At 46.5% G+C, this 21,850-nt stretch overlaps 2 protein-coding genes; one reads left to right on the top strand and one right to left on the bottom strand.

The window, feature by feature from the left end:
• Positions 1 to 129: 129 nt before the first annotated feature.
• GSTUM_00005009001 (uncharacterized protein) lies at positions 130 to 1,228 on the top strand (the record flags this gene model as incomplete). The annotated part of the gene is made up of 3 exons (XM_002837000.1): positions 130 to 166; positions 306 to 484; positions 518 to 1,228. 3 exons carry the CDS (start codon positions 130 to 132, stop codon positions 1,226 to 1,228), a joined length of 927 nt encoding a protein of 308 aa, XP_002837046.1.
• A 9,728-nt stretch (positions 1,229 to 10,956) lies between these two features.
• On the bottom strand, positions 10,957 to 11,965 carry GSTUM_00005006001 (uncharacterized protein). XM_002836999.2 has 4 exons: positions 11,811 to 11,965; positions 11,643 to 11,756; positions 11,376 to 11,579; positions 10,957 to 11,317 (listed from the first exon to the last, which is right to left on the bottom strand). The coding sequence occupies exons 1-4, from the start codon at positions 11,866 to 11,868 to the stop codon at positions 11,151 to 11,153; spliced, it is 543 nt and encodes a 180-aa protein (XP_002837045.1). The 5' UTR covers positions 11,869 to 11,965; the 3' UTR covers positions 10,957 to 11,150.
• Between the last annotated feature and the right edge of the window lie 9,885 nt (positions 11,966 to 21,850).

Here is a 21,850-nt window from a genome sequence, read left to right as displayed (position 1 = left end):
CCGGCACTTGCCCCACCGGTAGTTTTTGTTGGATTAATCACAACCCTCTGGGTTTATAAGGTTTCTTATCCTTTCCCTTCGATATAAATTTTTCGACTGCTAATTCCAAGACTACCGTAGTGTGCCATGATGGTTATATTCCAGAACAAGATCATTTACATGCCCGGTACTTATCCTCCTTCACCAACCGAATTGCCTCTACTCGTCTGCGCTCTTCGGAGAAGCCCGCGATATGTTGTGAATCTTCGTTTATATAAAAAATAATAATTTAATTTAAGGTTAGGGTTTAAGCTAAAGACTTACAGGTATCCCAATTGGAGCTAAGAGAGAGAAGATTGAGGCTTACCAAGAGTCATGTATGGGGATCGACTGGCACGGAAGGTTCCGGGACATCAAGACTGAGGATGGGAGGCTATTAAGTTGGGTAGAAGCAACTGTTTTCTCCCGCGCACCGGCTGGTTTTGCTGGAAGTAGACGGAATGTGGTTATTGCTTATTTTCAAGGGAAAGTTTTTCAGATAAGAATTCACGCGATGGCCAAGATTAATAGAGTTTACAGAAATGCATCTTCAACACCTCCTCGTTTGCCGCTTATATCTGCAATCCTATCCTCACTCAAAACTCAAAACTCTTCTACAACCCACACGGTAATCATCCCATCGTATCGAGGCTACTGGACATCCACCGGCAGCCCTTCACAATCCGGTATTGAAAAGGATATGAAGGCTATTTTCCGCCACCTTGAGAGTTATAGCACCCCTGGTACAGAGTTTATCCTTTGGGGCCAGAGTATCGGTTGCGGTATAGCTCTTAAGGGATGGGCCAATTACCTTCGAGCTCCTAAGTGTCGGGTACCTATACATGTTAAGGGTTTGATTATGGAAACACCATTCATTAGTATTAGCAGTATGCTTTTAGCGCTGTATCCACAGCGTTGGCTACCGTATAGATATCTATCGCCATTTTTGAGAAATCATTGGGATGTGCGTGAAGCGGTTAACGAAATTGCAGAGAAGAACGTTAGGGTGGATATAGTGGCGTTGCGGGCTGAGAAGGATGAACTTGTTACGGAAGCGGAGGCAGTGGAGGTTGAAGGCATTCTTGAACGGATTTTGCGGAAGGATCGGCATATCCGGAGGGCTGTGATTACTGGCGCTCTTCACGTTGAATGTGTGGCTAAAGCGCAGGGTCGGGGCGAGATTATAAGCTTTTTGAAAGATACGCGATAAGTTGGGAACTGCACCACACCGTCCATGCACTGTGTCACGGGAACGGCTAGATAATGCTCTGGCACGCATGGGATTTTAATATTAGTATCCAACCTTATTTTGACATAACACTCGGGCAGCATAGCCCTGACTTCGGTCATCTGAGTCCTTTCCCTCCCAAATTCCCAACCCAGGACCCTTATACCCCCACGTTAATCCCCCCCTGCGGCGGCGGCCTTGGACCTGTCCAAAACCTACCTTGTCCCTCCGCCAGACATCCCCACCCGAAAATAATTTGCGTGTTGCAGATTCCTACAACATCCATGCCCAACTAGATACCGTAACCCGTCCTTTTCGAGAGACAAAACTTGAACCACGAGGCACCCACACGCAGGATTGAGTGTAAGTCTGCGCCCGGTTATCATGGGCTAATGGCCTTTTAGAAGTGTTGAATTCGTCGGGCGTTGGTTGAGAGACACGGAGGTTGGTTATGGGAAACTTCAGGGCTGTTTGGCACATTATGATTCGAGACGACGGGTCATTAAAAGGTTGCGGTTGCCATTTGGAATCGGCCAATCACAATATGCAACTCAGTTTTGTAAGCTGGTTTCGGGATATCTTGTTGGTCAGTTCCCGATCGTAATTGACAAGTTGAAATTTAGGATGACCACCGCCTCAAATTGTGTCATGTCAAACAGCCCCTTGGTTTGAACGGCAGAGTGTGATGGGAGGAATGAGGAACATTACCACCTGATTGGGTTGTGTCCCTAGCAAGGGAAAGGAAAAAAGTCAATAACGCGTTGTAAAAAAAATCGATCCCTGAACATAATGTTTTCTCACTGGATTGTACGAGTACAATAGCGCAAGTACCGGCCCTCATAGTTTCTAGGCACTCCCGTATTAGGTTCTGCTTTGGGACAGTACTCGAATGGTCTGGTATCATTTGATACCAATACCGGTATGCATGATAGATGTTATAACCCCCAGGCCCAGAGAGTACCGATTGAGGAGTTATAACTAAGGTTGTGGAGAAGTTTTCTCGGCACTGGAGAGTTTGCCACTTGTAGGTTGGTGTTTCGGTTTGACGATTTTTCTCCGATTGCACCTTGCTTGTCTTGGATTTTTCATTCTCTTTGCGTCTGGAGTTCCTCTCGCGCTGGCGTCAAACTATCTGGTATTTGGTATCGATAACATACCTCCCAGATTGGAGCTCCGTGTCGTGATTTAGCCATCCCCATTGGCATAGGTTGACCCTGATAGGGGTTTTGTTATCATACCGTTTTGTCTCGTAATTTTAGTCAATTCCACGGGTTGTGGGAGATACCGGCATACCTTGACGACTCCGATCGTCCATATTGTGGCTATGGTGGATAGACTCTGGGATTGGCAGAGGTCATCTTGGTCAAACGAGGGGTGCCGAGGATCCCATTGGGGTTCCTTAAAAGAGGACTTTGAGTGGGGGTCTCTCTGGTTAGCTAGATTAACTAGACTATGGTCTGGGTGGTTGTCGTTGCGATGATATTATACGCGTGGTGCTTTTGTTAGTTGGTGATAATGAGTGTTGAGGATTTAAAGTTAGGAATGGAGTTTATGGTGGCAGACTTGTCATTGACCATTCGGATTAGGGACGACTGCGAGTGCTGAACCCCAACTACTTTAGAGTTGCAAGACTCCCGGCTAATGGTCGGAGGTTTGGTAGCGAAAGGTGAGCTACCACGGATCATCGCAGGGCACAGAGGTATGAAGGTAGCCTAGGGAGGTTGTTTCAAGCTTCGAGAGTTTGAACTTTGTGGAGAATTTCCGGGAACAGAAGTCTATTTTAACATTAGCACCAACAGACTTGATGTCGAGACCTGTGATTGGTTATAGCGTTTAGTATAATCAGAGGTATCAGATCATGGAGAGACACTAACTTTCCTTACTTATTTTCCTTTAAGCCAATGAAGAAAGCAAGTCGTGTCCTCGCCCTGTGCTAAAACCTGTGCTCCTCGTAGAAGGGTTTGTTTATATTGGCTGTTCGTTTCCGATTTCGGTATGCCACGAGCTTGAAACGCGGGTAGCCCACGGCCCAAGGTTTTGCACGAAATGAATGCGGTTCTGAATGGTGATGATGTAGATAGTTCTCGAGTGTGCGGAGGGAGATAAAAAGGAGTAAATATTGTTGGTGTGGTAGCAGCAGTGGAAGTATGGACGAAGAAGAAAGGAAACTTGAGCAATGGCGAGAACAACTTCAGTGTGTCCCCGAAAGCAAACACGAATGAAGTCCGTGGCGTATGGAGACAGCACTGTGAGTCCGAAATCCTCCCATGAAGGCCGTTCCTTTGTTCCACTAACACTTATAATGAAAACATTTTCACTTAAATCATGGGATCGTAGTTAGAGAATTTGCCCACAGGAAACCTTTTCCTAGACCACGGGGCATTCACGGTTGCTCTGAACTCTTACTAGAGTATGCCACGCACCGCTAGATATTTCCAGCACACTGAAGTGTCTGGGGAAGCTCGAATCCTGCAGTTCCAAAGGTTATCCCATCTTAGTGATTACCACTAGGAGTGTTTCCTAGACATGGGGTTAGCTCAAAAAATCTTGCACGTAGGTTCGACCTTATTGTCGATTCTGTTTTCGAGTCATTTCGGTTTGTCTCGACTCCGAAGAAATAATGATGCAGAAGATATGGGCATCAGATGCAGCGTTCGGCAAGGAGGGTGTATCACAGTATTCAGGAGGCGGAGAACCTTTCAAGCGGTTTACAGGATCAAGGGTTTCAAATGCTTTTGAGAAGCCCTTCTTCTACCAATAGGATCCTCCAGTGTCTTCCTCCGGCTCTCACATTCGCCAACCACAATCTGGTACCCCGACCTAGAATCTCCAGAGTTATTATGCTTACCCATAGAGAGCCCTGAATCCTCTTTCTCGCGGAACCCCTACACAGCAATTCTACTGCCAAGTCTTCCAAGTTCCCTCGTATGATAGGGTACCAAAACAGCAAGGGTGGAGAAGAGATCGCTCCAATCGAAGACCACAGTTATGGAATACAGTATATCACCCTATGGCATTATCATTATAGCGTAGTAGGTTATGATAACATATAGTCCTCTCTTCAACCCCCTTACATTGTCTCCATCACGCAAGTTCTTGCTTGTATAGCCTAGGCGCAGGTACTCGTACCATTTTCACCGGTAGTTCTCAACAAGCTTTCGTCCCATGTCTCACATTAAAGGCCACAACACTGCAAGTACTCCAGCTAAATCAGCCGGGGGATATGGTTCAGCATCCGGGATCAGCCGGTACTAATTTCTTCCAGCAGGTGTTCTCATTGATCTGGGAGCGAAGTCTCTTTCGCATCCGCCACCACCAGTCCGGGCAAGCTTTTGGCCCTATTTCCACAGCGTGACAACCCACGGGCAGAGGGAGTCTCGAGATTCCCGGCCGAGCGGCTGCTGGCTGAAAAATGAGACCACGTTGGCACCACGGCTGTGTGGATTCTGTTCGCACAGCTGGTGCGAGACTTGGGCTCATTAATCTGTTGCTTTTTTGGAAGTATGATACGATATCTTGTGGTGTGTCGAGCTGGAATTTAAGAGTTGTAAATGGGCGGTTATTCGGGATGAAAGCGGCAGTAGTAGCCCGTCAGGTGTGGAAGCCCTTTCACTCAGCTACGGTGGTCGAACGCCGGTAATACCGTGGGAATATTGCAAAAGTTTTACAATGGGGGAGATCTTGAAAGAAATAAAAAAGATAGGTTCCCTATATATCTCGAAACATATCAAAAAGGAAACGAGGCCTCCACTTTGACAACCACTGGACTGTCAAGGTTGCTCTGCTGCAGGTCTCACTTTTCCGAGAAAACACAAGAGGTTAGCGTCACTGGATAATTTGAGAGTATTTGGTACGAGAGAGAACCTTTTTCTCAAGACCTGCTGGGTTTGGAGATTTTCGCAAATTGCGGTGTCTATCTAGAGAGCCTTTCTTCAACGTCTGTCATCGTATCAGGATCGGGTCATTATCGGGATCTTCTAAATTTAATGTAAAGCATCTAACAGGAATTTCTTATTCACCCGTATTGATTGTATCTTCAACTCAATCAGATGCTGGATAGCCTTTCGCTGGATCACACCATAACATGCCACAACACGCGTGACAGCGGAATGTGCCGCACTCAACTTCCACAAGCAGGCTTGACCTACTCGAGTAGTCGATCTTATCAGGAACAAGTATATTACTAACTCCGGGAACATGTCCGGTTAACCGCCTGCTTGCTAATATTGTTGCTGTTTATCCCACCAAGCCACAGGAAAGGCAGCCGTTTGCGTCTTTGGATCCCGGGGGCGGTGCCACCCGGGTCTCACCGGCAAGCCGGTTTTTCCCGTACCCCGTTTGTATTATATAATGAAGGGGTGATAATAGTATTTCGATGGCATTACGGGTTCAAGAGCTCACTCGGGTTCGGGATGCCATTCTCCCTGCTTCCTTCCGTCGAAGGGGTCAGTGATGATACTATGGAAAATGAGAAATTGGCACAAATTCGTTTCTCCGTTGTACGAGTAGATCGGTGAGCTCGATTCGTGCCTCATTGTCACAGGACATCACTCGGGTAATTCTACCCTCCACTTCAAGCAGCGGTCGGGCGACAGTTGACGAGGTAATGTTATCGCTACAGAGCCGTACTCGATGGGCCAGGAATTTCTACGGAAGGCAGAAGCAATTCCGATGCTACTTTGTTCGCCCAGGCGCGCTTGCAATATCACCACTCGGGCGAATACTGTCCAGTTAATATAATACTAAAACACAAATAATAGCAATGCCTAGAGAGCGTCGGTCCTGTTTCCTCTCTCCTTATCCCTCTTTTCTTCGTTTTTGTAGCTTTTTTGCGGATGTGGGAAAGTCACAAGTGACCTTTTTACTTGTACGCGAATCCTGTTATACGAGATTCTATGAAGCCGGGACAGTGGTGAGCTTTAGTCGTGGATTGCGCAATTTGAAAAATACCTCTTGATGCGTTGGCAACAGTCCCACCCTGGCCTTTGCGGTTATCCTTTTATGATTTGTATGAATACTTAAAACATTCCTCTGGAGGGTTGTTGATTATTATTTTTTGTTTTGGTGGGTGTGTGGGATCGCCCACCGTCTTGCTAATGTTTCCCTAAGGGTGGGGCCTTGTTTGGTTGTGGGACTTTTTTGGTATAATAGGTTACCAAAGCGAGTGGCGTGCTTAACCTGGGGTTTCTCTTTTTTTCTTTTCTTTTCTTTTTGATAGTCGGGAAGGAAAATCCCTTCAAGTGAGTTTCTTTATCTTAAGGCTTATGGGTATTGTTGGGGAGAAAGTTAGATTCATGGGTTGTCTGATATGGGCAACCTAATCTGTACCGTGGTGGAAAGTTTCAGGGCTTTTTATAGGTTGATTTTTCTTAGAAGGGTTTGTTTGGAGGTAGAGGGAGGAAATTTCTTTCCCGTGCTTAAGGAGGACCTTCTCTCCCTTTTCTTTTCTTTCTTTCTTGAGAATAACAGTGGAGAACAACAGAAAGAAAAAAAATACTGACACGAGATTTCCCTGCGAGTGAACGAACAAAAACTCAGAGTGTGAACACGAATGAACTGGTGACTGCGGAAGTGGGAATTCGCCAAAGAACCTTGCTATTCTAGATTATCGAGGACCATTGTTTGATTTTACTTTCGTTCTCTATCGATCTTTTACTTTTACGTTTCTTCTACGGACCCAAATTGTTCTTTCAGTATCTGGTATCTGGGGAGGAGTTTAGGCAATCCCTGTGCGCCGCGGCAGCAATTCGGGAGGAAAAGAAATGAGTTTTAGGGATACCCTCACGACGGAGAGAGGGAGGGGGTTTGAGAGCTGTTCAAACGAACATCATCTGCAGGACTTGTTTAAAAAACAAGGGGAGAGCCCACAGCAACTAAGGTATTGGTCACCTCCTAGATTAGCTACTCACCCTAGATAGCCCTCGCTACATCACGTAGTCTTGGGCGAGGTTATTTTGATGGAGTAATCTTATCATGGTATGTTGGTGTTAGGTTATGGAATTAGAAGGATTGACGCTTTGAGGGGATCTGATTCTAGTGATGTGCATTGGTGGACTATTGGCTACTACGATCTCTATTTATTCTAGCTCAGTCTTAATTCTCTGTGCCTGTTGGGCAGCAAAACACTTTCCTCCATATCGCATCATGCCTTCTTCCTCGAACCACCATCTTTATATGCGTACCTGATCTTCGAACCTCCATTATATTTAACTAACACCACTTGGCCAATCTTCACCACTACTAACTCTAGGATCGTTGATACTTAGCCCAACGGATCTAGAAATTGCAGTTGGCCAAGATTCTTGAGTAGCGGGGGATCAGGGGAAACGAAAGGTGTTGGGCACGATAGGGGGTGGGCTTCTAGGGGGGGATCGTTGAGGGCTATAATTTTTGAGCCTAGTTTTGGTCAATCACCGGCCTTTTCATCGAGGTCTTTTGAAGTCCAAACCAAACATAATAGCGTGGCTATCGGTTTTTATTTTACTATCGCGCAGCAATATTCCAAGAAAATGCAGTAATAGTATCATACTTTGTTGGCCTTTCGAACCATTGAGTTTCTCTCTTGGTCGGATACCGACACCCGCTGTATCCGAACGGCACAAGGATGGCAAAAGTATGGCGATGTATCGATGAACCACAGATAATTTTAGATGGGAGTTAGGAAGGGGTAGTACCCTGAGAGTGGAAATGTCTCCGCCCATCTGCCGGATGGTCGGGAGATTTGACCTGTAATTTTATTGTAGAGTTAATTAACCTGATTTTTGGATTTGCGAAGACGAAGTGTGCATTAGAAATAGAGAACCTCAGATGCTACTGTTGGGAAGAGGCGTTGCGATGGGAGTAGAAAGCCCATCCAATGTTAATCTAACCTGTGGTGATGAACATGGCTTATTTCATGGTAAAATAATTGACATCGAGGTGTAAAAAAGTGCTGCCCTTCAAGTACCCTCCATTGTCAATACCTTAGATTTTCCCACTCCCTGGGGGTCTTGTCACTGGCCGTTACACAAATGAAATAGGACATTGGGTACGTATGCAAGAGTTTCACGAGTCCCGATGAAGAGATGTGCCGAACGATGGGGGGGATGCGATGTGCAGCTATGTACTACATGTTACATATTATATACCAAGCTCCGTTACGAATCCCCGCTGATTGCGTTAACGGATCGTGGCGAGAGAAACAAGTTTTTGGTAAAATTGGTCTATGCGGTGCTGTACCCTTCTGCATGATTCCGCACTCGGCACGATACAGATGGCCAGTATGATACTCGAGTATGTTCTGTGCGAGGTCCAAGGAATTCCCTCAATTACGAGGGGATCACTACGGACGGGGTTCTATGAACGCAGCCTCCTTTGACCGTGCACCTGTGATACAGGAAGATTCTGTTTCCGCGATGAATACAAGAGTGACCCACCATGACCGAAACCAATTTTCGTAACCAGGCTGACATCCTCCCGATTCCAAGATTGGACGATATTTGATAGTTGGCCGGGTGTAATTTTGCGCTTCAAGACAATTTCATACTGTTGAGTTGGCGGGACCACAAAGCTGCGCAGCGAAGGTTTCGCACCCCTTTTGAGGGTTGCGGAGCATACCAAGGCCTTTCCAGAGCAGCGCTTAGTATTATTAGGGGAACCTGTATGTATCCGTGTGCATTCTCAGAGCAGATTTCGGGCCCCCCGCTGAGCAGAGACAAGAAAACCACCCTTTCTATCAACAACCCACGTTTGGAGGCTCACAGATGGCCATTCGGCGCGTCCAATGGCCTGGTTACTCAGGTTGGTATATGGAACCGGGCATCTGAACAACTCGGCTTCCTGGGAGGGACCTTGCAGCTGAGCCCCTAGATATCGCGCAGGAAAAGCCCACTTACCAGTTTCCCCCCCCGGCGCAGGCATTTTAGATCTGAAAGCCCTTGCGGTATCTAGTCCATAATATGGTCATCTACATTTGCATTGCATCACCCGTATGCTAAAAACCCTGTTTGTGTGCCCGGCGGATAGGGCTTGTGTGCCGGCAGTCTTGCTCTCGGTGGGGCGTCACTTAGGGATCATTGCGGGTGGGTGACGGGTGTCACATGGAATTTTAAATGACGCTCTGCCGGACGGGTATCATGCGGGGCGCCAAGTTTGGTCAGCTAAACATTACAATCCATACCAACTGTACGATACCGATATTAGAAACGGGCGTTCTTGCACTTTTCTTTTTGAAAGGATTCCTTTCGATCCTGGCAGGTGTCATTCAAGAGATTATTGATCGCTGTCGCGCTAAAGTTCACTGTTTCTATCAGTGCTAATATGTGCCCCGGTGCTGTACTGTACCAGTATGATGCCAGAAAATTCTTGCGATAACCCTTACCCTCCTGTTAATTCTCCGTCACTCCACATTGACCCCGTCACCCTCCCCGCCGATGACGGTATCATATATTCAGAAACCCTGTCAGTGACATGGCCGTGTCACTTACCCGTCACCCGCCGCGAGCAATGCGGTGCGTCGGTGTTCACCCGGCAGGGAGGTTGCTCCTATCCAATCGCAGCGCGAGCACCCGTTATTAGGCATTCGGCAAACAGCATAGATAAAGTTTTTCCGGATGTGGTGGGGGCTGTCTCAAATAACCCCACAAGGCAACAACACCCCGGTCAGAGGTTTCTGTAGAAGGGTTACGAGCACCAGATCCACTGCAGAGTTGAGCTCATTACTTGGTTGGGCCTATTGGAGCCTTGTGCTGTTCCTATTTTATCGTTTGCTGCCCCGGGGGCGCGGGATCTTTTCGCGAAACGAGAATTCAGGTGACCGGTACTTCACTCTTTCTGTCTTCCCTTGGTTGGGTCTGCCAAACTTGCGTGCGGTGTTCCGCCAAGGGGTGTGGGGAGCGAACAATGCCCAACATCGGGGTAAGAGTTTTTTGTTTTCCGGTGCTAGATCGGGTGCGTTTTGGCCGTGGTGGATGATTTAGGGATATCGGGAGACCGCGGTTTTTGCATTTCTATGTTGGACTACCTGTTAGGCATGCCGTTATGGGGAGTTTTCATATCCTGTAGCTCTAAGCATGAGGAGCTGGCGCCGGACTCCCCCCCCCTCAACACCCCGCTCTTCGGCCCTCCGGCCCTTTGTTTGGTTGTTGTCTATCGTGCAATGTTTCGTAAGCGATGTATAAACTTTAGAATGTTTATGAACTGCTTCGCAATGCTAAATTTATTTGATTTCTTGGTTGTTCTGCTGAGTGCCTGTCGTACCTGAAGTGTTTATTATGAAGATCTTGTTTGTTCTTTAGTGTTATGGGAGTTTATTTTAGTTTCGACGCCTTTTGCTGCGAAGGGATATGTATATCTCTAGATTTTCTCTTGGCTAACATCTAATTGATCCTCTAGTTCACGATTTTCTCACTCCAATGTTGGGCTTCACGGTTGCCCCACAATGACCTCCGTTGTTTACTCTTTTCTTTTTATTGTAATTTACTGTCCTAGGAACGTACGATCTGATCAGAGGACGGCGGTGGGGCGGATCCTCAAAGATCGCTCCTGTTAAACTAGCTTCGGTTGTGTTGGTAGAATGATCTTAAATATTTAGGCTATATGATATATGATAAAGAACCTAGCAGTTGGAACTTCAGAGCGAAGGGAAGCAGGGCGAACAAGCAGCTTCCTGTTCCTAACTCACCTTAGTGTATAGATCGTCACATTCACTTATGGGAACGTTTGTAAGGTAAAATCATCGGGGTCTTTTTTTTAATTTTAGATACGAAATGATTGACTTCCCCGAGATTGCAATGTGAATCTGAAAAGACAGTCCTAAAATCCTCCACCTATGCCCTGACAATGCCAATCCACCAATCCTTCAATCACCATATTGACCTTCCGCCATTATCCATTTACATTTGTGAGTTCACAGCAGTAGGGAGGCTCAAATGATTAAGCCACACGTGATGAGCCAGAAGCCGGGGCCGCAAAGACCGAGGAGGAGCGCCAAAAGGCCGGGGATACAGAGTCCTGCAATGGTAGCGATGAGCAGGTTAAGGGCACTAATGAGCCCCCCAATCAGAATAAGGATGAGTGCGAGGAGCCCTCCCACTGTTTACCGTTAGTATACATGCTCAGGACATGAAGGATGTGAAATAATGTGACATACAAAGTCCACATCTAGAGAGAATAAGCCTAAGTGTCCAGTTGATATCGCAGAGGATTTCCCATAAGATAAGGGAAATGAGGTTGATGTTGGTGAACAGGGTGCCAGGGGGAATGGTCCCGCACTCGATGATGGTATTATCGATGATGGTGATGATGTCGTCGCAGTACGTCGTCACATCAGCAGTGGTTGCTGGGTTGGTAGCATCTGGATATCGTCAGTTTAAGCTTGTAAGGAATATAGATAAGTGCTTTAGTAAAAAGAACTCACTGCAGATAGAGTTTCTTGCGAGAATGGCAGTGCGTGTGTCGGCGAGAATGATGTCCAATGGTCTGGTGTCTCTCTTGGCAATCTCAGCGGAGTCGAGAGTAGCGGGTGCTGCGACTGTTGTCTCTCTTTAGCATTGGAAGGGGTAGTGGAAGTCTCCGGAAAACCTACAAACTCCACATATGAGGAAGAGAAAGAGACTGATAAAGGTAATGAAGGAGTGCTTCATTTCGAAAGAGGATTGGGGGATAAACTGTAAATTGGAGGTATTAGGTCTCTGGGGAAGTCTGTGGATGCTTTCGATTTTGGTGTCTTCGCTGAGGAGGCCTCTGATGATTCCTTCAACCGGAGGGGAAGGGGGTTTATATAGCCCTCGAGCTCTCTTGTTGCACGTCTTTGGCACATATCTCGACCATCTCCAATTGAAGGGGAAATGGTAATAAGATTCTTTTTTTTTTTTTTTGGATACTCAATCGGTGATGGAAAGCATTTCCTGTTCTCCTGCGGCCAATTCTGTTTCTAGCTGCCTACATATTCTGCAAATTTTGTAGATACAAATAAACGACAACACTTGAGCAGAGAATCGCAAAGCTAATGATTGAGGGGAAGTTCCCACAGAAAGAGTGTCTGTACTACTGTGGCTTTGTTTCGGCAGTTGTCCGGAAAAAAATCCTGGATCTTGATGTGGGTTGTACTTTTAGGGGTTCGGGATGAGATGTTTCGAGGTAGGTTTTTTTAGGTGGTGGCTAGGAATGGAATATCAGAATCCGTGTCTCCCAATTGAGATTGTGGTTTGCTCTCCATTCTGCCGAGCCCAGTTGCACTCAGGGTAGTTTCTTTATTTGGCGAAGGGCCCAACATTTGGTTAAATGTTAACTGAGGAGCTGGTTAGCTGGTAATTAGGTGATTGTTTCGAGCAGCGGATGCGAGCTGTTACTGGGCTGGGGCAATGGAAAATATCCCCGCTCGAACTCCCCGTCCCTGGGAGTTGAACTTGAACCCATTGCTCATGGTAGCCTATAGCTAGGTAGCTGTCAATCTACTGTGGGAGGAGTGGAGAGAGATTACTGAATACTATAATCCCTCCACTGGGTGAATTTTTCCGTCAACTACTCCCTAACGCTAAAAACAGTATGCAATAGCATGTGTAGTATGTTGCTACATGCACAAAGAATATCCCATGAGTTCTCACTTTTGATACCGCTGAAGAAGGCTTGGGGCTCGGGAGGGGGTTAAGTTCTAAAGCAAAAAAGACATACTACTGAAAACAGCGGTCGTGGCCTTTGCGCTAGGACAACTATGAAGTAATTTACCTAGAAGCGGTTCGGTATAGTACAGTAAATAGGTCCTCCTCATAACTGCGAAGCGGGCTATAGAAACCGCAAAATTGATGTAAATAACCTGCAATTCTATTGTGAGGTAGGCAATAGGTTAGGGGTGTAGCTAGAAACTGGAACATGTCTGCCAACCTTAGCCCATACCTCTGATATAATCCACACAACCAGCATGGATAACTACAAGTACATTTCTCGTACTATAGCCTGTGCTATTGGATCGTGTTTTGGTTTTTTGTAAACAATCTTAATGGTTAAGTATGATGATGGAATCTCTCCTGCATTGAAACTGCCATCCAATTTCTACAATTCGGTTCCACATAGGTGAAAGAAACTTTAAAATTCCGAAATTAGATTACAGAACACCTCTTTGCACGACACATAATCCCTTCTCACCGAAGCATGTCTCTAGCTCATTTAGGCCTGGAGGTCTGTCTATTTCCCTTTTTTCTTTCTTTCCGTTTTTGTTGATTTCCCGCATCTTCCGCTAGCTCGCAATGTGTGATGGCACGAGGGACGGCGGTGGAACCCCGGCAACGATCCGAAGATCTCCTATTCCTCTACTGGAACTACCCGGACAGTGTATTGACCTCCTTGAGGGAACGCTATGAGGTAAATGAAAAACTAATACGATTCCCCTCCATAAAAGGAAAATAATAGGGTCGAAACTGACCACCCCGATGCGATGCACACAACTAATGGATTTAGTGTTACTACAACACTAAGGAGTTAACTTAGGAGTTAGCGAAAAATGAGAGTAGGATCAGTGAGTTGTCTGGGTGCACGGGGTTTATGGCGGGGAGTGTAGCCACATTGCAATAGTGCCTAGCGGTATAATCCCTAGTGCTAGTAAAAATTGCAGAGGTTTCTATGGTGGATCGATTTTGTTGGCATTATTCCCCTAGGAATGTGCAGATCCTAAACAGATGTGTTCTGGGGTTAAAGACGGTACGATTATGCATTCTCATGGGGCATAGAAGTGGGCCTGGGTGCCGAATTCTACATTCGCTGGTAGATTTTTTTAATCAAGTAATTGACTGACCTCGTTCGGGTATTCTGTAGGCAGGCTCTGCTGAAACCGACCTGCCGGCATTAGTACCTTCAGAGAATTTAAATGTCGTATACTCCGATCCAGTATCAATCTGGGCTGTCAGTGATGTTGTATAAGCTCCCGGGGTCACGAGGGTAAACCTGTTCCCTTTCCCCCCTTATTTTCAAGGGGGGTTTGTCACTAAGTGCATTGGTTGGGAGTGTTGCAATTGGGTTGCCATTTTGGTCCCATGTTTTCTTGGTGAACGTCATACACATATCAGTTTTCTGTAAAAAATGCATTCAGGTGACCCGGGTAAATGGGAACAAAAGAAAGAAGCAAAATGGGGGAGAAAGGGAACAGAATCATGTCGTGAAAGATCGTTAAAAAGTCCAGAACTTCTGACAGTTACAAAGGTTAACAGTAACAAGGAGAGAGAAAAACACCCCTCAACACCGATATCCCACATTGTGATGACGCCCCCGAGATATACTGATCAAGCTAGTCCCACCGGAAACGACTAACTGGTGTGGAAAATTTTCTTAACGCCGACTATCTACTTGTACCGGTGGTGGTTGTCATAGGCTGACAGTGGATGTCTGACATCTGTGGACAACATGGAAATTAGTGGGTTATCCGAGGCTGAGACCGTGGCTAGAAGAAGACAGAAACAAAAGGGTATAATATCGACGATCACCACTCAAGTGGGGCCTGGGAATAATGGAGCCTTGTTAACTGCTGTTAGGTGCCTAGATAATTGCTAGCCAAAACTTGGTTAAACCTGTGGGGTCTTCAGGCGCATAAGAAGACGATCAGCCGTGAGCTGACGTGGGGGGGTGGGGGGCGGGAAGAAAATCAGAGAGGAATTATTAGAGGAGTGGCCCTTGTATTTCTGAACTAAGCTTTTTAGATCAATTGTCTGGATTCCGGAGGTTAACGCCGCAGCGCACCACCAAAGAGTGATAGTACAGGCACCTGTCACCCTTACTCCCCTTACAGTAATGTTGCACAAGAGCTCAAACAGACTGTGCTCGAGTACCTGTTTTCGTAGGTGCTTGTATCGGCACTTCTTAACCCCTGGCTTATGGAGACGCTTCACAATGTCCTTATTGGTCGTAGTACTTGTGGTAGCCGCAAGGCATCTAGTGCGGTATAAACGCGCTGATGCAGATCCTGCGCCCCCTGGTTCTAGAGAGTGACTTCCCTGGAAAAATACGTTCTCTGTACTGTACTCTCGGGATAGCTCTCACCGCCGGGTTCATGCATTAGACCTTTTTGTCGAACAGGAAAAGTCCACAAGCACTCAGCCCCTCAAATGGCTTTGACCATTGAGGGACCTGATGGGAAGCCACCTCGACCACAAGTGTCAGTGGTCTACCGCGAGTACGGTACTCTCGATGTCCCAAATATTCCGCTCTTTGTTGTTGACAGCGAAAGGGGCCGCCCTCCTCTCTTCCCATCTAAGTCTTCAAGAAATTTCGTATTTTAGTCCCTCGCTGTGCGGCAGCCATGCCCAAGGGGTCACCTGAATAACCTCAAAAAGCGTATAGAGAAGGTGGAGACTGTGAACAGCCTGACGGGTTTATCTCCCACCCTCCGTTATACCGGCACACTTTGACAGCATGCATATCGAGAGCTAGATTTCATAGTTTAGTCCTCGCCGAATACCAGAAGTTCGCCGGAGGCTATTCCGTATATCCACCTAGCAGAAAGCACCCCCAAGGCCCATTTGAGCATTGCATCAATCTCTTCCACTATCATTATGGGCCCTATCAGAATACCCTATTTTTCCACGCCTCAATTTTGGCGGGTGTGCTTCGCCTCCAGTGGACTTGGACTTTGGGTGCAAACGAGGGAGCACATGGTTGCGGTTAAACCTCCTACTGCTCTGTTGTGTTCTACGGGCAGGTGGGGGATATCGCCACCGCTGCCGAGCAGTTGCACCGTGTATTGTGTATTGACTGAAACAGCCCCCCCACCTCCCTCACACTGGGGGGTTTGTGTAACTGAGAGATTCACAACGTGTTCAGGGTGATCTAGATTAAAACCATCTACCGGGCATCCGAGTTTAATGGTTTATTAAGAAATATGATCGTGGCGTCTGCTTGGTTCTCTTGTCCACGGGACCTGGAAGCACCGATTATCGTAAGCCAATGTCTCGCAACTATATATAATAACAAAATCAGGTATGGTGCTGGCGCCCTAGAAACAATCCTGAGTCCCAAGGCGAATCATTAAGCAAAAACCTTCCCCCCATGCAGGCAGGTCTCACGGTTCTCCTTCCCATACAAAATTTGAAGGTCTTTAACAGCACCAACCGGAAGAGTAAAGAGGGGGTCGTTCGGTAAATATGATCTCTACAGAAGAATTTTAAATTTTTCTTTTGCAGGTGTGGTCGTGGCAAGTCGAAATATCAGTCAGTGTTGATCAATAAACTTTATTTCTATAAACCGGCAAATGAACCTCACAGAATTACGGCTAAGAGGTAAGCCACTCCAGCCTACCCTGCCCGTAGAACATCTGGAAAACACCACCCGCGCACTCTGTGGCACCAAAGATCAGAGAGGTCGGTCAATATTGGGCGTCGTGAGGGGTAGGTTCTAAGGTGCCGTAGGATACTTTGATCCTCTGATCCTCTATCCAACAAGGTGTAATCCCTCGTCTTTTCTTGGCTCACTCCCCATCCGAAAAGCGATCCAGGTAATATTTTCTTCACGCCTCCCTAGATGGCAACTGCCGTTCTCTCATCTCACCTTGTACCTGCTTATCGCCACTAGTATACGGCAGTTGGGAACTTTAAACCTATTTATCCAATGCGTGGTCTGGCTGGGCCGCCGAGGCCGCCCAAAATAGCCTTGTTTGTCGGAACACCATAGATCCCATGCGTGGCCCTTTAGTGATCCCGCATCCCCGCTCCCAACCGACTGGGGCGGGAGTCTGTTGTCAATGATAAAGTGGGTTATCTATGGCTGTACCACAGGTGAGAAGATTTACAGGACTGATCATCAGTTATCACTCACAGGCCCTGAAGTTTTTGAGACTGTCGCAATGCCTCGGCTTGCCGGTGACAGGGGTTATCAGGCCTAAAACAGACAGCACTCGAATTCCCAATGTCCCTCGATTCCTACCTACCGTGGGTGATGTGAGCTTTGGGATTATCAGCTTGCCTTACAGCTGGCTGCACTCCCTGCAACACTTTAGTGTGGAGGCGTCACAGGATTGGGCCGGAATATCTAGTTCATAACATTTTCCCGTCTCTGGTGGTTGTGAGAATCTGGTTCTCTTAACTGCTGGGAATGGCTCTGGAGTGATTGAGTGCAGGTGCCGAACAGACCGACAAGCATAGAAGAGATATCACACATCCCAACGCGAGAAAGACCTTGTTTAGAGAAGACATACCGGCAAATGTTTGAGGGAAGGATGCAGTATCTGGGTGCAGTCCCGAGGGAATGCGTTCGTAAAATGTGCGAGTTCTTACTAAGCATATTCACCAAAACTTCTGCCTAGGGACATTACGAGTTGATACCGTGCATATCCTCTCCAAACCATAACCTTTAGAAGCTAGTAACTCCCCTTTCTCAAGTAGAAGGTCTTGCAACCGATAATCCTTCATCTTGGTATCTTATTTTGGACCCACAAAATTTCAATAGTGTCTTTTGCTGCTTTGAGTATGTGAAACTAATAACGCTATTATCCCGGCGCATGCCCCTAGTTTTGGTATTACAGTGCCGTCATTCCTGTTTATTGACTGATTAAGCTAGCAGAATCTTCAGCAGACCTACTGAAAGTGTAACTCCCGGTAGTCATTTAGGGATACCAGAAGCAAATTCATCCTAATTTTTTAGTGGGCCCGGGAATATCTTTTCAGGAGCCTCTGACAACTAGCCGCGAGGTGTATGGCAAAACGTGCTTCTGCCTAGGTGTATCGCTATCAAAGTAAATAAGAGACTGCAACATCGTAGGTAATTCCGCAGAGCGTCTGCTAAGAGTGGTTGATTGTTTCCACATGGGATGGTATAGGCCGCAAGCACCTACTGGGCTTGGATGAAGCATCCTTTAAAAATTGCCACCTGCAGATGTGCCGGGTGGGTGGCAATAACCCATCCGGGTCCTCAACCTCTTGACTGACACCATTGAGCAAAGGTGGGTGGGTATACTTTCGCGGGTTTTCACAAGGGTCGATCGAGCACCCCTACTCCCCTTGCCCCCCGTGGTTAGGCTTCAAATATCTAACCTAATTTGTCCCCGCTTACGTCCCGCTCATCAAAGAATTTGGTGGCGTTTTCTTCGGTGAGTATGTCCCTGCAGTGAAACTAAGTTCAAGATAACAAAAACCTTATTCAGACAGCACAACAAGTTTTCAATGCATCGGGGTGTTGATGACGGCGCCGATCGGAAGAATACCGCATCATGAAGGGTCACTCGTACAACTTGGGCATCGTGAGACATTCCTTCTCCTTCCTCAAGTCCCGGATTCCTTTATTAACTGGCTGCAGCGGCAAATGTCAGTGGTTTGAAGCAAATTCAATTCATGGAGGTCCCCGAGAGTTAGAAGTGCCGGGAGCCTTATGATTGAGACAGTCCTAGCTCCAAAAGGAAATAGCGGCTTCAGGATGGATAGGTGGGGGTAGAAGAAAGGAAGCACTTGAAATTCTGGTGATGGGGCCAATATCCATGAGGGCATTCTGCTATAGACAAACAGCGCAGGAAAGTGGTTCGAATTGTTATCTCCCTCACTATTTTCAGGGCTGCTCGGCAACCAACAGGCCCCGCTTAGACCCTCACATCCCTCCCTGTGTATTCACAAGATGATCTCCAAGTAGTGTGTGAGAACATAGAAATTTTTCACTTAGGAAACCTCTTAGCACTACCTTATTCATCTCGGTTCATCAATTGGAGGTCAACTGATGCGTGGATCGGCCAAAGGGGCGGGTGGGTCAAGTCTTAGTGTTGATAACAGCGGAGGACCGATCACGCAGTGGTAGATAGAAGACTAAGTGACTATGTGGGAAACTGTAGCGGTATGCGGACAAGAGTAAAAGGTAAGGTAAAACTACTTCGTTTGTCGATACTATCTCTGAACTAACGGTAGACAGCTGCAAAAATAAAACATGAACAATGAACCCTTATCCTTCTACCGATCACCACACCTACTCAATATCTCCACGCATACTGCCCTTTCCTCCATACTCTCCCGCGATAACAATGGAAAGACATATCTGGAGATTCTACTCCGTAAATCTCGGAACCCCATACTGATCTATCTAACTTCTGAACTCTCCACCAGACTCCCAAAACTCTCACAATCTGCTCCGGTCAAGCAACATCCATCGGGAACCTTCAACAACGAGATCTGAGAACCCCATAGTGAGCCACTAAGTTAAAGGTCAATTATTTGGTATGACGCATGTTTATTTGATATAAATCGCATCTCCCAAGTACCCTACCCCCCCTTTTTCAACAACAAGGTTTACGGCGGCGATTTGGACACTGTTGACTCAAATTGCACGGCTAGACAATAATGCAAAGATCGTATTAAATATCCTAACCGGAGAAATATTCTCACGAAGAAAATAGGTAATAAAAAGAAAGGAAAGACTGGTTTGACCCGAATGTAGGTAATGGAGGAAAGAGAGAGACAAATTGGATAATGAACGAAAACAACTAACAAAGGGAAAACAGGCTGCCTTTTGTCATTCTCTGGATCGTCCTGATACCTTCCCACATACTTCCAGCGTATGACGTGTGCTTTATCATGCTCAATCTCACTGCCTCCCATTTTGCTGTTTCGGCCGAGGATGAGAAGATTCGACCGAGGGTTAGTTCTAACCGAGGATAAGAGTATGACCGAGGGTATTTGGTATCTCCACATTATAGGAGTAAGCCTTTCAAATAGAGTTGTCGCAGGTGTTGTCGCAAGTATTGTTTGATGTGTAGGACTAGCCCATAGTAAAACATAGAGGTGTCGGAGTAGTTGATATAGGTCGAGAGGGTTAGGGTTGTTGAGTCTTTGCCGTAAGGGAAATATGCGGTGACAGCTAAGAAAGATTTCCGTCCAACACCCCTCACCCAGAGGACAAAAATCCCGTCCAAAGTTAGAGCTAGCAAACTCTGACTTCTCTCAACGCACTTTTCAGTAGATTCCTGGAATCAATATGCCCCCAAAAGGCTATCTAGGGCGCTCGATACCAATTCGAACACATAATTAGCACCAAAGGTAGAGTACCCTATTCCTCCATTGTGATGGCACCGGCATCGCAGAGCGGGCAAACTACCCATTCCCTTCTCTGTACCAATTGTGGAGGACACATGTTCAATTTTCTTTCCACTTTATCCAATCTTGGAATAGTATTTTATGATACGTAGAAATCTATTTTCTACCCTCTATCGATATTCGGTCGGCGAGGTTTTTCTCGTTCCCTCGCCCTCGTTGAAATATTAGAAATACGCGGTACAATCCAGGGAACCCCATTAAATTCAATAACCTTCAATTCACGGTGATGGCAATCGTGTCTTGGTATCATTCAATGGCCATTTCCGACCTACTTCTCTGGAGTTGTAGCGTGATGTGTCAGTGAAGTTTATGTGGTCGGTCGGCGCTCGTCTCGGTTCCTTAGTGCCGATTCCGGACTTCCACCAACTTTGATAACATCAGACTCTATTAGAATCCAAGAGTTTGGAACAAGTATTCCGGGAAACTGTAGGGGAAGTCATCCAGGTTAGGTACTGGCTTGTCCTTAAGTGTCGGGTCAGAAATGCGTGATAAATCACATGTCAGCTTTGCCAAAAATACTTTTCACGTAACCGATCCCCGGCCGCAGGCCACCTCCGGATCCGGAGATACTATAGAGAATCGCAATAGATTTTGCCGTAGGTCAGTTAAGCTTGTAATTACCGTAAAAACCTGGATAACATGACTATTTACCACGTAGTCCAAAGCTCCTTTCTCCAGGAAGGGAGAAGAGAAGACTACAGAAATACAGCACCATCCCCCTACCGAGATTGGAGAAAATTAAAAATTTCCCCACCTTACTGCGAGAGGTGAGTCCAACGACATAGCATATGGCCCAACTACTCAACTTCTTATGGTAGTGCGTGAGTAACTTCGGGGTGACACTTCTCTCCTCCGGGGGATATATAAACGGCCCTCTACCCCCCTCGCCCTTCTCTCCGAGGCCGCTTGGAATCAATGAATTCTGAGCCACGGGTCGTGCAGTGCCAGGGTTATGATGGGGTGCTTCAGTGCTGGCACTTTCCAATGCGGGCTCCAAGGTACAGAAATTGTTCAGTTATGCAATAGCGAGACTCTACTCCATGCATAATATATTACTGGTTCTGCTAGGATGAATGCTCATTACGAGTACAGACATTTTTTTTATCGCACGAGCTGAGGCTTCGTGTAGAGATAATGAACCGGTAGTACTGTATTGCAGAAAAGTAAGCAGCCAAAAGCAGCTAGTCCCATCAAAGTAACTCTCGGACCTTCCTATGTCAGGGCAACAGTTTCGTTTTTGTCATCGCAATTCCCCGCGCGGATCTGGCTCATGATATTATACCCAAGTCTAGAACTGACCTTACCCTTACTCTACCTAGTATTCTAACTATGATATGTAAAACCTTTTACTACCCGTAGAACCTGAAAGGAGTATATGCCGGTGTTTCTCTCGGCATATGTCCCAGAGTTAATGCGTATGATGGAGCAGAATCTCGCTGGTCAAGTAAAGTAACATTATACAGAGTAGTGAGGGACCCGAGTAGTCTTAACCGCAACCCTTCCTTCTTGCCTAGTAATATTCTGTTAATTTTCCATGCACAACTTTATTCCAGGTTAATTCCTTGGAAAATGC

This window comes from Tuber melanosporum (assembly GCF_000151645.1).
Source record: "Tuber melanosporum whole genome shotgun sequence assembly, scaffold_17, strain Mel28".
Lineage (NCBI taxonomy): Eukaryota > Fungi > Ascomycota > Pezizomycetes > Pezizales > Tuberaceae > Tuber > Tuber melanosporum.
This window is presented reverse-complemented; position numbering and strand designations above follow the sequence as displayed.

What these genes read in the sequence shown, in the direction of transcription:
- GSTUM_00005006001 (XM_002836999.2), bottom strand. Translation starts at nt 11,868, where the DNA reads ATGAAGCACTCCTTCATTACCTTTATCAGTCTCTTTCTCTTCCTCATA. An exon ending in CGCAAGAAACTCTATCTGCA is followed by an intron (nt 11,580 to 11,642) that starts GTGAGTTCTTTT and finishes GACGATATCCAG; the next exon opens with ATGCTACCAACCCAGCAACC. An exon ending in TCTCTCTAGATGTGGACTTT is followed by an intron (nt 11,318 to 11,375) that starts GTATGTCACATT and finishes AACGGTAAACAG; the next exon opens with TGGGAGGGCTCCTCGCACTC.